Below are 15,217 nucleotides of genomic sequence, written 5' to 3'. Positions count from 1 at the left end.
CAAAGCAGTATAGTACTGGCACAAAAACAGATACATAGAGAGCCAGAAATAAACCGATACTTACATGGTAAATTAATCTATGACAAAGAAGGCAAGAATATACAATGGGTAAAAGACAGTCTCTTTAACAAATGTTGTTGGGAAAACAGATAGACACAAAAAAAAATGAAACTAGACCACTTTCTCACACTATATACAAAAATAAATTCAAAATGATTAAAGACTTAAATGTAAGACCTGTCTGAAACCATAAAACTCCCAGAAGAAAACATGAAGTAAACTCTTTACATTGGTCTTAGCAATATTTTTTGGATATGTCTCCTTGGCAAAGGCAACACAAGTAAAACTAAACAAATAATTTAGTTTACATAAACTAAAAAGCTTTTGCACAGTGAAGGAAACTATCCACAAAAAGAAAAGCAACCTACTAAATGGGAGAGGATATTTTGCAAATGATATGTCCAATAAGGGGTTAATATCCAAAATATATAAAGAATTCATACAATTCAACATCAAAAAAAAACCCAAACAATCCAATTAAAAAGTGGGCAGAAGACCTGAACAGACATTTCTCTAAAGACATACAGATGAATGTCTTTCATCTGTATGGCTAACAGATACATGAAAAGGATACTCAGCATCACTAATTATTAGGCAAATGCAAATCAAAACCACAATGAAATATCACCTTGCACCTGTCAGAATGGCTATTATCAAAAAAAAAAAAAAAAGTGTTGGCGAGAATGTAAAGAGAACCCTCGTGCACTGTTGATGGGATTGCAAATTGGAAAGCAGTATGGCAGTTTCTCAAAAAATTAAAACTAGAACTACTCTACGGCCTAGCAATTCCACTTCTGGGTATTTATCCAAAGAAAATGAAAACAATAATTTAAAAAGATATATGCACCCCTATGTTCACTGCAGCACTTAACAATAACCAAGATATGGAAATAACCTAAGTGTCCATTAATAGATGACTGGATAAAGAAGATATGGCACATATACACAATGGAATATTACTTAGCCATAAAAAAACAACGAAATCTTGCCACTTGAGATATGAATGGACCTGCAGAATATTATGTTAAGTGAAATAAGTTGAGTAAAGACAAATACTATGATTTCACTTATTTGTGAAATTGTAAAAAACAAAACAAAGAAACAAAATGGAATAGGAACAAATTCATAGACAGAACAAACTAATGGTTGTTGCAGGGGTGAGGGGTGATAGGTGGTAAAGGGGAAGGGAATTAAGAAGTACAAATTTCCAGTTATAAAATGAGTCATGGGGATGTCATGTAAGCATAGTGAATAGAATCAATAATATTGTAATAACTATATACAGTAACATATAGTAACTAGTCTTACTGTGGTGACCACTTTAAAAGGGATATATAAATGTTGAATCATTATGTTGTACACCTGAAACTAATATAATATTGTATGTCAACTATAATTTTTTAAAAAGACACAATTTAGAAACAAAAGGTAAAGTAATAATTAGATTTTACCATCTACTGATTCTGTCTTAGAAAGTCAAGATGCAGATGAAGCGTTCTCAAACTTTTTGGTCTCAGGATCCCTTCACTGTTAAAATTACTCAGATTCAAAAGAACTTACTCGGATTCAAAAGAACTTTTGATATTTAATAAAGCCATTATGTTAATATAGATAATATTGTTTATGTAAAATAACTATATTTCTAAAAAAATGAAAAGAGTGGCAATGTTTTACATTTTTGTGATTCAAATAATCTGGTTTAATAAAAGACAGCTGGGTTGTCATATTTATTTCTACAATAATTCATTATGGTTTTTAAACTAAAGTATATGAAGGAAATTCGGCTTTCCACAGATACACAGTTGGAAAAGAGAGGGCCCTGAAGACTCTCAGAGGGGTCAGTGAACCTGCAGCGTTTCTCAGACCACACTTTGAATTACTGATGTAGACCACAGAGAATGGGCTGTTTCTAAAGTTTCTGAGAAGACTAGTTTTTAATTTTTTTCCTGCTAAGGCAAAAAGAAAACAAACATTTCACTGAGGAATAACAAGGACATGTTACCATACTATGCTAGTTGATAAAGTAAAAATCCAATTGATTTTCATTTCTCTTACTATTTTAAAACTGGAAATCTGTGGCTAGGTAAGAAAGAGGTCATACATATTTTATAGTAAATCATAACAAAGTATTTTTATCATACTACTAAGCCCTTCAATTTTGTGGTTGTTTTGTCTTGTATGACACCAAATTTCTCCTTTTCTCTTTCACCACCCAATTGCCAAAGGCCCTTTCTTTTTCTTTTGGCCTTTCCCTCTGCCAGAGATGTGTTTAGAAGACTGACCCTTTAAGTCAGCCTGCTCTTCACATAAGTCTGTCTCGAGAAATCATGCACCTGGCATTTGCATTGTGTCTCTTTAAACTGAGCGCCTGGGAAGGGCACCAATTTCTTTAAATTCAGTATCAGTATCTTTTCTTGGTGCCGAGCCCTTTAAGATGATGCATTTACTTTGAAATTTGTTTCCTGCAGTTTATGGCCTAATCTCCTTTTTTTGTTTTAAAAATGATTTCAGATTTTGAGTGAATTTCATCTTTTTTTTGTGATTGCTCCAACTCATCCACAGGCCCCTTCACGAGTGTTCTGTCTTCCTCTGATTTTTTTCCTCAGTCTGCCTTTACTTGCCTCAAAGCACCCAACAGGATGGGGATGGGACAGGTGTGTGGGATGTGGGGTTGGTGTTTTTCTTTTTTCACTCACAGTTATAGTTCACTTGGGGCAGTCTGTCCTCAAGTAATATTGAAGATATAGCTTTCATGATTCTCTGCCAAGAGAATTTTTCCTAGACATGAAGTTATTTCATGTCATGTGGGACGATTTTGGGGAAGTTGTTTATTACACAGTCTCCTTGGTCTGCAGCTACCCAGAAGTCTTAACACTATATTCTTAACTTTAAAAAGAGAATTATCAAATTTTTAAAAAATCAGATTTTAGTGAGTGGTCTTTTACCTGAAAGTCTCTTCTTGGAGCTGTTCTAACTGAGTTTGGAGCTGTAGATGCCTTCTTCCTGCTGGGCTGTTAGGGTCTTCTATAGAATCGGATTGATTAAGTCTTTCCATTAATACCTGATTCTCTGCCAACAGACTACTTTTCTCTTCTTGTAATGCTGCAACCTGTTAGAATATAGAAAGACAGCAGTTATTTCTTCCAATTACATTGGTATTACCATAATCACCTGTGAATTAGCATTATAAATTAAAGCCTGTTTTTAAAGAAGTCCAATCAACATCCACTTAAGACATTTCCATTATTTTGGAACAGGTAGAGTCATATGTAAGAGTAAGCAAGAATTCATTCTTTATTTTATACCTAAAAAGACAGTTCAATAAAGAAGATATATAGATGGCAACTAAGCACAAAAAGATACTTATGATTAGTCATTAGGAAAAGCAAATTAGAACCACTATGTTATTACAAATACCTTCTCACTAGAATGGCTAAAATTAAAAAGATCAGCTGTACCACGTGTGCAAATGGAAGCCTCATACACTTCTGGTGAGAATGTAAAATGTTTAAGAACTATGGAAAAGAGTTTTGTATTTTCAAAAAAATTAAACATGCAACTACCACATAACCCAGCCATTCAGCTCCTAGGTATTTATTTACTCAAGAGAAATAAAAGCACATGTCCACACAAAGACTTACAAAAAACGTTTATAATAGCTTCATTGGTAATAGAGAAAAACTAGAAACAACACAAATGTTCACTAACAGGTAAATGGATAAAATTTAAGATATCCATACAACAGAATATTATTTGGCAGTAAAAAAGAATTAACTATTGATACTGAAAACATGAATGACTTTCAAAATAATTAAAGAAATCAGACCAAAAAAAATCAGTAAACACTGTATGATTCCTTTTACATATAATTACAGAAGATATAAGCCAATTTATAGTGACAGGAAGCAGAGTTTGGGACTGGAGAGGGATTACAAAGAGTCATGAGGAAACTTCTGGGGGTGATGGGTTCATTATGTTGATTGTGGGGGTTTCATAATATGTCAACATGCATCAAAACTGTATAATTTAAATATGAGTAGTTTATTGTATGTCAGCTATATCTCAGTAAAGTTGTAAAAGCCAAAGTTGATTGCCATTTCTAATACTCCTCTCCATCCCTCATTTCCTTTTGAACTTGTTCTAGTTAGGCTATTGATCCACCATTCCACCAAAACTGCTCATGAGGATCACTACTGACCTCCATGTCACTACCATCTATCAAGAACATGTGACAGAACTGATCACATCATCTTCCTCGTTGAAGCATTTTTTTCACTTGGTTTCCAGGTCACCTTACTCCCTTGGTTTCTGTACCAATTCACTGTTCTTACCTTCTCTTTCTCCTTAGTCAATTCTTCTTAATTTACCTGCCATTGAAGGACCTTGCAGTTTTTCTTTTCTAAATACAATGATGGCTTCCAGTTTCATGGCTGTAAATACCATCTATTCACTGACAATTCATACATTTCTATTTCTAGCCTGGAACCTTGAATTGGATATAATTTCCACTTGAATGTCTAATAGACATGTCAAATTTAAATCGTCCAAGTGGAACTCTTAATTACTCCCTACCCCTAGTGCTTCCAGTCTTTCCCGTTTCAGTAAATAGTAACTCTACCCTTCCAGTTGCTCAGTCATAAGCCTTAATATCTTTCCATCAAACACACATCCAATCTGTCAGCAAATAACATTGGCTCTACCTTCAAACATATCTTGACCACTTCTTATCGGCCCTAAATTCTAATGATCTAAGCCAACATAATTTCTTGCCTGGATTACTGCAATGATCTCTTAATTACTCTCCCTGACTTGGCCCTCCCCTTTAGTCTATTCTCCACACAGCAGCCACAATAATCTATTAAAACAAAATTCAGATCACAAGACTACTTTGTTCAAAATCTTCCAATGGCCTCCCTTTACTTAAAGTCAAAATCTTCACAAAGGCTCATAAGGACTCTCCAGACTGATTTCCTCTTTCCACACTCCCTTCTATACCTGCCATCCTCATCTTTCTGTTCCTTGAAAATACCAGCCACACTCCCACCTCATGGCCTTGTGCTCAGCCTCTAATGCTCTTCCCCAGGAATCTGGGAGGCTTGCTCCTCTAACCTCTTTAGGATTTCGCTAACATGTCACTTCTCTAGTGCACCTATATTGACTACCCAATTTAAAACTAATAATTCGTACCACCCTTTACTCTCTATTCTACCTTCTCTGCTTTATTTATCTCTAGAATACTTGTGACCGTATAACAGGATATATTCTTATTTTTATTGTCTGTCTTCTTGACTAGAATGTAAGCACCTTGGAGGCAGGGATATTTTATCTATTTCTGTTTCCCCCATCTTCATTGTATCTACAGCAATTAGAACACTGGATGGTACATACTAGGTCCTCAGTAAATGTCCGTTGGATAAATAAATTAATCTGAAATGCCAGATGTGTAATTTGTGAGATTCCCATAAAAGCATGAGTCTTTTCTCAGAATAGAGTTGTGGCTCTATTCTATGCCACTGGTCTATTTCATTCATTTCTGCTCTTTCATTCTTTTTTTAAATAAATACTTAAGGCTTGAAAAATTTTAACAACTCATTTCTTTGATACTAATTTCTGACTTTAATTCTTTGGTCACAGAGCATAATCTAAAGAAAACTGCATTTTCTTTGAAATTTTGATTGTTTTATAACCTGGTATGTGGTCAATTTATATGAAGGCTAAATGTGCAATGAAAATTTTTAATACTAGACTTATCAGAATAGCAAATGTTGCTAAAATATTTTAATCAATATATTTGTCAGAAACTTTTTTCAAAAACACAGAAAAAAGAGACTAATTAAAAATAATACATAAACCTGATTAGATAAAAAATCAAACAAGGCAAAAGGGCTTATAATGAAAAGGTAGTTTCTTGTTGAGTTTTTCCACTTCCAAAACTACTTTTAACTGTTCTTAATTTTACTGCTTTCAATTATTACTTTACATCTCTCAAATAATATGCTATACACCACTATTCCTCGATTTCTCAACCTTCGAAATTATCTAGTGATTCTCCCTCTGACATGTTAAATTATAACAACTTATGCCACTCCTCCTTTCCACAAATATAGTTACATCACTATTCTCACTTCCTTCACTGGTCACCTCTGCAATTTTAAACAACAATTCATTGTCTCTTCATTCAATCACCCACCATTCATTCACTCATTCATATTCATTGTGTGGCTACTACATGCCAGGCACTGTTGCAGTTTTCTAGGTGCAAAGCATACCGTGATGAATAAAGCAGAGAAAGTTCTTATTCCTGTAGAACAGTCATATGTTAAAAAAAAAAAAAAAATCATAGTAAATATATAAACACAAAAATATTGACAGAGTGAATTAAATATGTGCAAAAACTAGAGTGAAAGGTGCTATGTAGAGAGTTAAAATAAGAATATGATAGACTACATAATTACTCTAGACTGGCTGACCATGGAAGGACGTCTCAAGGAGGCCTAATTTAGTACTTGGCACATCTAAGTGCCCAATAAATATTTTATGACAAATGATCAGGTGATTTTGAGCTGAAATTGGATGACAAGAAGGAGCCAGCCTTGTAATCCCGCTGCCCCACAGAAGTGGTTCTTGATTCCCTTCTTGGTAAGACAAGAACATTAATGGGCCTATTCCTTCCTCATCGCTCCTGTCCTTTTCTAATTCTCAACCTTTATCATCTGTACCTTTACTTTTACAACAACATTTCTCTGTAGGACAATTCTAAATGTTTAAAATCAATAAAGTTTTCATTATTACATTAAAGATCACATTATTTTTACTGTGTTATTACTGTTTTCTGCAGAGCTAAGTGTGTTATAGGGCTACCATTTTTCTTCTCATAACCTCTGCAACTCTGCCATTCACTCTTCAATCTGTCTAAAACAGGGATTGGTAAATATCTTTGTAAATTATCAAAGAGTGAATATCTTAGGCTTTGAGGCCATAGGTCTCTGTGGCAAGTACTTAACTTTCATTATAGCATGAAAGCAGCCACAGCTTATATATCAATGAATGAGTGTGGCTGTGCTACAAATAAAATTTTATTTACAAAAACAGATGGCAAGCTACTGTTTGCCAATCCCAGTGCATAACTTTAATTTTATATTATCAAAGATAATATTTATATTCTGCTTGTAAAATTAATCAACTCTATTTACTTTTAAAACTTTAGCATTTGTGTATACTTAAATTCTAAAAATTGAAAAGTAATTAATAGCACATTATGACTAAATATTACTTACTACATAACCCAATAAATGTGCTATTCCATTTCCTCCTGAATGCATCCAAAGCATCTAGTATAAAATAATATGAACTATGTGTATCCATTACCCAGCTCTAACGAGTATCAAAACATACCAATTACATTTAATCTGTACCACTATCCTCTCCCCTCGCCTCCCTAAATTTTATTTCTTATTTTCTTTATTTGTGAGATATTTCAACTTTATTCTATTGAACTTTTCATTTTGGCAATTCTATTTTTAACTTACTTAAGTGTTTCTTAACCTCTGATTTTTGTTTTTTAAAATAGCATCTTGTCCTTATTTAACAGATAGAATATCACTAATTTTACTGGAAGTATTTAATAAATTAAAAAGGAAAATTTCTTCTACTACCCCAAATTTCTCCATTTCTTCTAGGGTCAGTTGCCTGTTTATCTCAATCTTTTTATCTTTTGTTATGCAGATTTCCCTCTCATTTAAGAATCAGTCAACATCAAGGGGTAACTGGAAGTTATGCACTCATGGGCTTCACTTTAGGGATTTACCTACAAGAAGCTGGATTTCATGAAAGGACAAAATGAAAAGAACCTCACATTGCAAAACTAATAGTCTAACCTCTCTATACTTCTGTTTAATTTCTTTAGAAAAGAACCCTGTAATTGGAAAGCTGGCTATAAGTCAGTCTATATGCAATGGGTGACAGGGGTGATGGAGCTTAACTAGTCTACATGATACCTCTAGTTTTAGCCTTATTTCAGCCTTCCACGGTACCTGTGGTCTCTCTGGGGTTCTGCTACAGCAGCTCTTCCCCCACCCCCAGGTGTTCTTGGCCACTACATTCTGTACTCCTTTTAGTCATTCAGCACTTTTCCAACCGTCTTTTGGCTTTCAGAGGTTGATGAGACTGGTGGTGTGCTGTTGTGAGCTATAACTAAGCTGACTTAAATGAACAGTCTTGTGAGCTGACTTGTAAACCATTAATAACTTGAAACTGGCCACTGTCAGACTTTTATACTATGAAATGAATACTAAAAATCAGGACTTTTCAAAATCTCCCTCATTCCTTTTGAGAGCTAGCACTGATATATCCCTCCTAATACAGGAAAGAGGCATAAGAACTACACGAATTGATTAAATATTAAAGCAGGTTGTATCCAGAGCTTGCTACGTGCTGCTGGACACGGGAACCTACAGGAAGATTCCTGCTGAGATTACTAACATCTATCTCCCCACGCCTTTAACGCTGCATTCCTATACCCCCAGCCCCCTCCTCCAAAGAAAAAAAAACAAATATAAACACAATTCTTCAAACAACTGGGGTCTCATTCTCAGAATCTGAAAGGAGACCACGTCTCTGTCTCTGGAGAGTTATTCTTTCTCTAATAAACTTTCCTTTTGTCTCGACTCTGGCTTGTGCTTTAATTCTTTCCTGCACATGGTCAAGGACCCTCTCTTGGCAGGCATAGGGTTCGAGTCCCCACTTGGAAGACTCGCCCCATCCTGCATCACTCCTTTGTCTCATCTTTATCCCTCCCTCTTTCTCTTCTTTTCTTGTAGTTTAATTCATTTATTGTAAATTTAATGGGGTTACCAAAGGAAAGGAAATTAATATATTTGCTCAGCAAATAATCCACACAGCAGCCACAATAATCTATTAAAATCTGTTTTCCTTTTTTTCCTCTTTAATTAGGGTTGTATTAAAGTCAAACTGTACTGTATGGTAGTACACAGTACATTTGGTGGTATTTACAATGGTGCATTTCAAACAGGTGGTACATAGAACAGACCTCTTACCTGCATATCCAATTCATGGCATCTTTGAGCAATTTCTTCCTTTGCTGACAAAGCTTCATTTAGTTCCTCTGTAGTTTTCTTCAACTAGTTAGAAACAAAGAGATACAATAAACATTTCAAGATGAAGTGGCAACAATTAACAATTACATTTGTACAATATAGAATTAAACATTTTCCTCCTTTTCTTCCTGAGGGACAGAGAGAAATCAAGAACCCTTCTGCAAGTCAAAAGAAGGCACTTCTAACTCTGAATATCTTTTAGTCCAAAATCTTGTCATTTCTGTACTTTGGATTTGGTTCTTTTTCTCATATCAAGTTTTCTTACACATCTTCTATCTGGGATACCTGTTTCTTGGTAAATGTTGACTGTGTAATAACAGAAAATTTTATCTTAGTAAAATATGTATGTGCTGGAGGACAGGGGTTTCAACTGCTAAAATATATAGCTAGTATATTTCAATACAAGTTTTTTTAGTCATATTAAGCCTTTATGTTAATTTAGATATCATAATTTAAAAATAGAAGATTTTTGTATTGATTCTCAATACAAACCAAATATTCCCAAGTTGTGTCCCATTATTATATAAACTCTAACTATGAACAAGTGATTAATTATAATTAATCAATTGATTGATCACTTAATTTTAAAAAAGAAAAAAATGGTTTAAAATATAATTATATTGGCTTTTCGTTTCTTGTGACCAAACCACTGTGTAATATAGATACAAAAAAAATGCATTCAGGGTAACTTCTTTAATACCAAACATCACAAAGGGAAAGACAATAACAACTTGGGTTAAAATTATAGCATGTCCAAAGATTTTCCTACAAAACACTTAGAAACCATGGGGAAGAAATGAAAGAAGATAAAGAGCACAAAGATATCTGTTCATGCTTTGGAATAGATGTCCCAGAACAGCTGGAACATAGAAGCTGACAATGTAACTAATAGTATTTTACTAAAAGCAATAATTAAAATCACAAAATAACATTTCCATTAAAACCATAAGACTATATCAGAGTTCCTTTAAAAATATAGTACTACTTCCTTAGTGTATTTAAATACCTGCTAACAGATTGTTCACTTGCTCACAAAGATGAAGGGTAGAGGAGATATCTTCAATTGAAGAATAATGTGAAACAAAAAGTAAAATATCCTTTATATCATAAATAAATCATAAAATTATTTATGCCAATGGAAAATGCATGCCATTTTCCAGGAATTTGTCTATTGTGTCAAATGTGGCATATAGAAAGATATCACTGATGGAAAAAGAAAAATGATGACTATAAAACTCAAATTACAATAAAGAAGTTAATTTATTTTAAAGTGGGTTATGCAATAATACTTTAATTACAAATTGCAAATTTAATTACAAATGTGTAATATCCATGAGTAAAGTGGCCTAAGTTCTTAAAATTTTAGGTAAAAAATAAAGAATTATATCAACATGTTCCATAAGCATTTTCAACTTAAACATCCTTTTCATTATCTAAAGTTTATCCTTTTCAATCTTTGCATGGATAAAAACAATGTGAAATTAGGTACCTGGCGATCAAGGTCAACATAGGCATCATTTCCAGCAGAGACAGGAGATTCTTTACTCATCAGCTGAAATTAAGATTTAAACGATTATAACTAAGAGGCAAAAGAGACATTCTATGTAATATACTAATACAACAAACGTGGACGCCCAGCCACTACAGAATTATAAAAAATTGAGGAGAGTTGGAGAGTGGAAGTATTTTCTTCCAGTCTTTTTCCTTTTCCCACTGTTACAGTTTAGTCCTTATCATCTCTGAAAAAAAACCTAAGTATACCACCCTCTGAATACAATCTGTCATTCTAGGACTCTCATTCAATTATATCTGCATTATCTGTTCCTCAATTTCATTGAAGTGTCCAGGTCCTATACTTCTCTTTCTCCATTTTTTCATAGCCCATCATTCTTATATTCACTTTACTCCTTTCCTTGCTTAGACTCTAGTGAACATCATTGTTTTACCTGCCTAATTGGTCTTTCTTTTCTGCTTATAACATCATCTTATTTTAGGGAATCTCCCCTTCCCTACTTTAGCTTCTTTGGTACATCATTTGTTCAATCAATTACCTTCTGTTTCTAGCCTAGATTTCATTGTCTATTACTTTGATGAATTTTGTCAATATAATCAATTCTCCCCTTACCTCATTTCCTTCTTCCTGGTAAAATCTCAATCCAAGATCAATCCTACTACCCATCTCTGCTGGCCATATACTCTGATTGCTAAATTCTGAGAGTAAAAAAAATTTTTATATCATAAAACACTAATAGTACATAGTTTCCAATCTCAACTGGGCCTTCAAAGTTGCCCAGAAAGTACAGTTAGGCTTCTCCAGTTAGCAGTCTCTTTATTCTCTTTAGAAATCATTCCAAACCTTTCCTATTTCTCAAACCTCACAAACTCCCCCGCTCTCCTCATCAGAAAACCTTGCCTCCAGACAACAATTACCCCAATTTCCTTTATCTTAATCTACAAAATTGGCAACATTCATGCCCATTCTTTCCTTCTTCAATTTAGTTACAAGTGCTATGCTTCCTATCCAAGGCTAATCCCTCCACTTGTGTTCTGAACCCTGTCTCTTTCCAGCTTCTCATAGAACCTGCTCCATTTATTGTCCTAGTCTTCTCATATCTCAACCTTTATCTTCTCTTTCTTGTGGCTTCTTTCCAGTAGCATTGAAAGGTTAAAATACTATAATTTGCTTGACTACCATTCCTATTTCTCCAAGGAAGATAACAAACACTTGAAAAGATGCTCAACATCATTAGCCTTTAGGGGAAATGCAAATAAGCCACAATGAGAAAACCACTTCACACCCACCAGGACTGCTATTATCAGAAAGATGAACAATAACAAAGGTTGGCAAGAAGGTGGAGAAATTAGAATCTTAGTGCATTGCTGGTAAGAATGTAAAATAGTACAGGACCTGTGGAAAACAGGCTGGTGCTTCCTCCAAAAGTTAAACATAGACTTGCAATATAACTCAGCAATTCAATTTCTGGGTACATACCTAAATGAATTAAGGTGTTTATAAAATACAAACCCTGTACACTCATGTTCATAGCAGTGTTATTCACAATAGCCAAAAGATGAGAAAAACCCAAATGTCCATCAACTGAATAAATAAATAAACAAAATGTGGTATATCCATACAATGGAATATTATTCAGCCATAAGAAGGAACAAAGTATTGATACATGCTACAACATAACCTTGAAAACATTAAGCTAAATGATAAAAGCCATACACAAAAGAGCACATATCGTATGACTCCATCTAAATGATATATCCAGAATAGGGAAAGCCATACAGACAGAAAGCAGATTACTGGTCTCCAGGATCTGGAGAACGGAAGAAATGAAGACTGACTGTTTAATGGGCACAGGGTTTCCCACTGTAGTGAAGAAAAAGTTCTGGAACTAAATAGTGATAATGTTTGCATGACATTATGAATGTACTAAAACGTCACTAATGGCAAATTTTATATGTATTCTACCACAATAAAAAAATAAAGACAAATAGAATGTGACTTAAAAATGTCTACCATCTTACAGAAGCTCTTCTTCAATCCCATAATTTTATCCAGTTACCCCCTGTCCTCCCTCTAAGTCCAATCAGTCACCAAGCCAATTGATTCAAATTCTGATAATTTTCAAACAGTCCACTTCTCTCCCCGCTGACTGCTATAACCAAGTTTGGGCTTCCATCATTCTTCACTGGATAATTATTAACATCTGTTAACTGCTCTCCCTTTTTCTAGCTTTGTTTTCCTCTAAACCATTCTTCTCATTACACAGATTGTCTCAGATACAGACTTCGATGTATTCTCTCCTCAAAATCTATTGATTGGCTCCCCAAATTCCAACTCTTTTAACAAAACTGCTAAATATCCTAATGATCTTATGTCTCCTGTGTCATCTCTAAGCACTCTCTACCTCACCACGTCTGCTATAGGCATTCTTCTTTTCATCACTTCCAATATGCCATGCAGGCCTTGCTTTCTATTGCCTCCTGGACTTCACAAGAATTTTTGCTCCTTCCTTACCTCATCTCATCTTTAAGGGCTCAGTCTAGATGCTCCTTCTTCTGAGTAGTCTTCCCTAACACCCCAATCTTAGATACTCCCATATTTTTCTCATAATGGCACTTTTCATTTTGAATGCTCTGAATATATCTGAATTCCTCGTTTAGCCATTTCTCCCATGAGACTTATACTTTGTGAGCCAAGAGATCATGTCTACCTTTTTCATAGTTGTATCCATGACACCTACCATAGCTCCTGGTGCATACCGGGTGCTAAGTATTGGCTTAATGAATAAAAGGAATATGCACATAATAAATGTACAATCTATTCTTAAAATCTAATTGTACATACAATTTTATATATTGCTTAGTTCACTTGACATTTTAAATGCTTTCCTGTTGTCATAAGATACCTTTTTATTTACAAAATTTTATCGGGTACATAATATGTACCATAATTTAAACACTTGTATACCAATGGATAGACATTGCTTTCACATATCTGTTAACATAAAATAGTTTGATAAACACTGTTGTATCCAATCTTAAGTCTGAATTTCTAAATAATTTTTTGGGAGTCACAGAATTAAAAATCACTTGGTCACAGATTTTAATTTAAAAAATATTACTGATTATAGATATGATATCTGTTGTTATAAAAAATTGGAAAATATATAAGAGTATAGAACATTCTACCATTTGGAGTTAACATTTTGGCAAATTTGTTTTTACTCATCTTAATTTTTTTTAACAGAAATGGGATTATGCTGTTCATGTGCTGTTTCCCTTTATATCATAAGCCTTCCCCTATGTTGTTATACATTTTTCAAAAATATACTTTAATGTCTACATAATATACCAATATACAATTGTATCATAATTTATGTATTCATTCTACTCCTGCTGGGCAGTTAGGTTATTTCTAACCTTTTAGTACTAGAACATAATGGTGAAATAAACAATCTTGAGGCAATACAGCACACAATGGTTATGGGTGTGAGCTCTGGACTCAGACTGCTTAGATCTGAGTTCTAACTCTGCTACTACTTCTGTATGAACTGGAACAAGCTACTCACCCTGCCTATGCCTCAGTTTCCTCTTTTATAAGATGGGGACAATAACAGTACATACCTCAAAAAATTGAAGTTAGTCTGTTATTTTTTATTGTGATAAAATATATATAACATAAAATTTGCCCTTTTAATATTTTAAGTATACATTTCAGTAGCATTAATTAAATTGTAGCAAATTTTAAATGAGTTAATAACTGTGATGTGCTTAGTAAGTACCAGTATATAGTGGGTATGCTAGATAAATGTTTGCTATTACTATTATTATATATCTTTGTATTTAAGATTTCCTTAGGATAAATTCCTAAAAGAGAAATTACAGGATCAATTACAATAAGGCAGAACTATTAATGGCCCCTTATTGTTTTTTTTGCATTTTTGCTTAATAACAGAATCCTCAAATTGTGGCTGGTTCTATGACCACCTGGCACAAATACCACATTCCCCAGTTACCATGTGAATGTGATACCTGGAACTTGAGAAGCCACAGCTCAAGCACCAGGTAGGAATTATGTATTAAGGATAGCAGACAATAAGCTACAAGAAAGCTGGGTTCCTGATGACTACAGAGCCAATCCAGGGCCACTTAAGAGTAAATTAAACTTATATCTTGCTTGGATGATCATCATTTTGATACTTTAACACTCATGACCTTATATCTGACATGATATAAAAGAGTATAACATTTTTTAAAAGATGTGCCAATTTACCCTCCTACCATCAGTGCTGACTGCCAACCTTATAGTTTTTTAAATTAAAAGCTATTCTTTTTTTGAAAGGTCCTGTGTAACCGAGAACTTGGCTAGCCTTTGTCCCCAGTTACTGGGAGATAGCCTCTAAATCTCTGGAATTTCCTTACTGACGCGGAGTTATCTTTGTTATTTTTGGTGTACCTCTAGATAGTTTCAGCTAAGGAGATGACTCTAGTTGGGGCTGGCCATGGCAGAAAACCAACCATGTATTAGA

The 15,217-nt window shown here is 34.1% G+C and overlaps 1 protein-coding gene across 2 annotated transcripts in view; it reads right to left on the bottom strand.

The window, feature by feature from the left end:
* HOOK3 (hook microtubule tethering protein 3) overlaps nucleotides 1-15,217 on the bottom strand; it is an 82,189-nt gene that overhangs the window by 46,053 nt on the left and 20,919 nt on the right. For both annotated transcript variants that reach the window (XM_039853643.1, XM_039853642.1), the window contains exons 7-9: nucleotides 10,666-10,728; nucleotides 9,117-9,200; nucleotides 3,006-3,169 (exon numbers count right to left, since the gene is read on the bottom strand). In XM_039853643.1, coding sequence (XP_039709577.1) covers nucleotides 3,006-3,169; nucleotides 9,117-9,200; nucleotides 10,666-10,728 — 311 coding nt within the window. The remainder of the gene's footprint in view (nucleotides 1-3,005; nucleotides 3,170-9,116; nucleotides 9,201-10,665; nucleotides 10,729-15,217) is intronic.

Source organism: Pteropus medius, unplaced genomic scaffold, assembly GCF_902729225.1.
Source record: "Pteropus medius unplaced genomic scaffold, Ma_sr-lr_union100, whole genome shotgun sequence".
Taxonomy (NCBI): domain Eukaryota; kingdom Metazoa; phylum Chordata; class Mammalia; order Chiroptera; family Pteropodidae; genus Pteropus; species Pteropus medius.
This window is presented reverse-complemented; position numbering and strand designations above follow the sequence as displayed.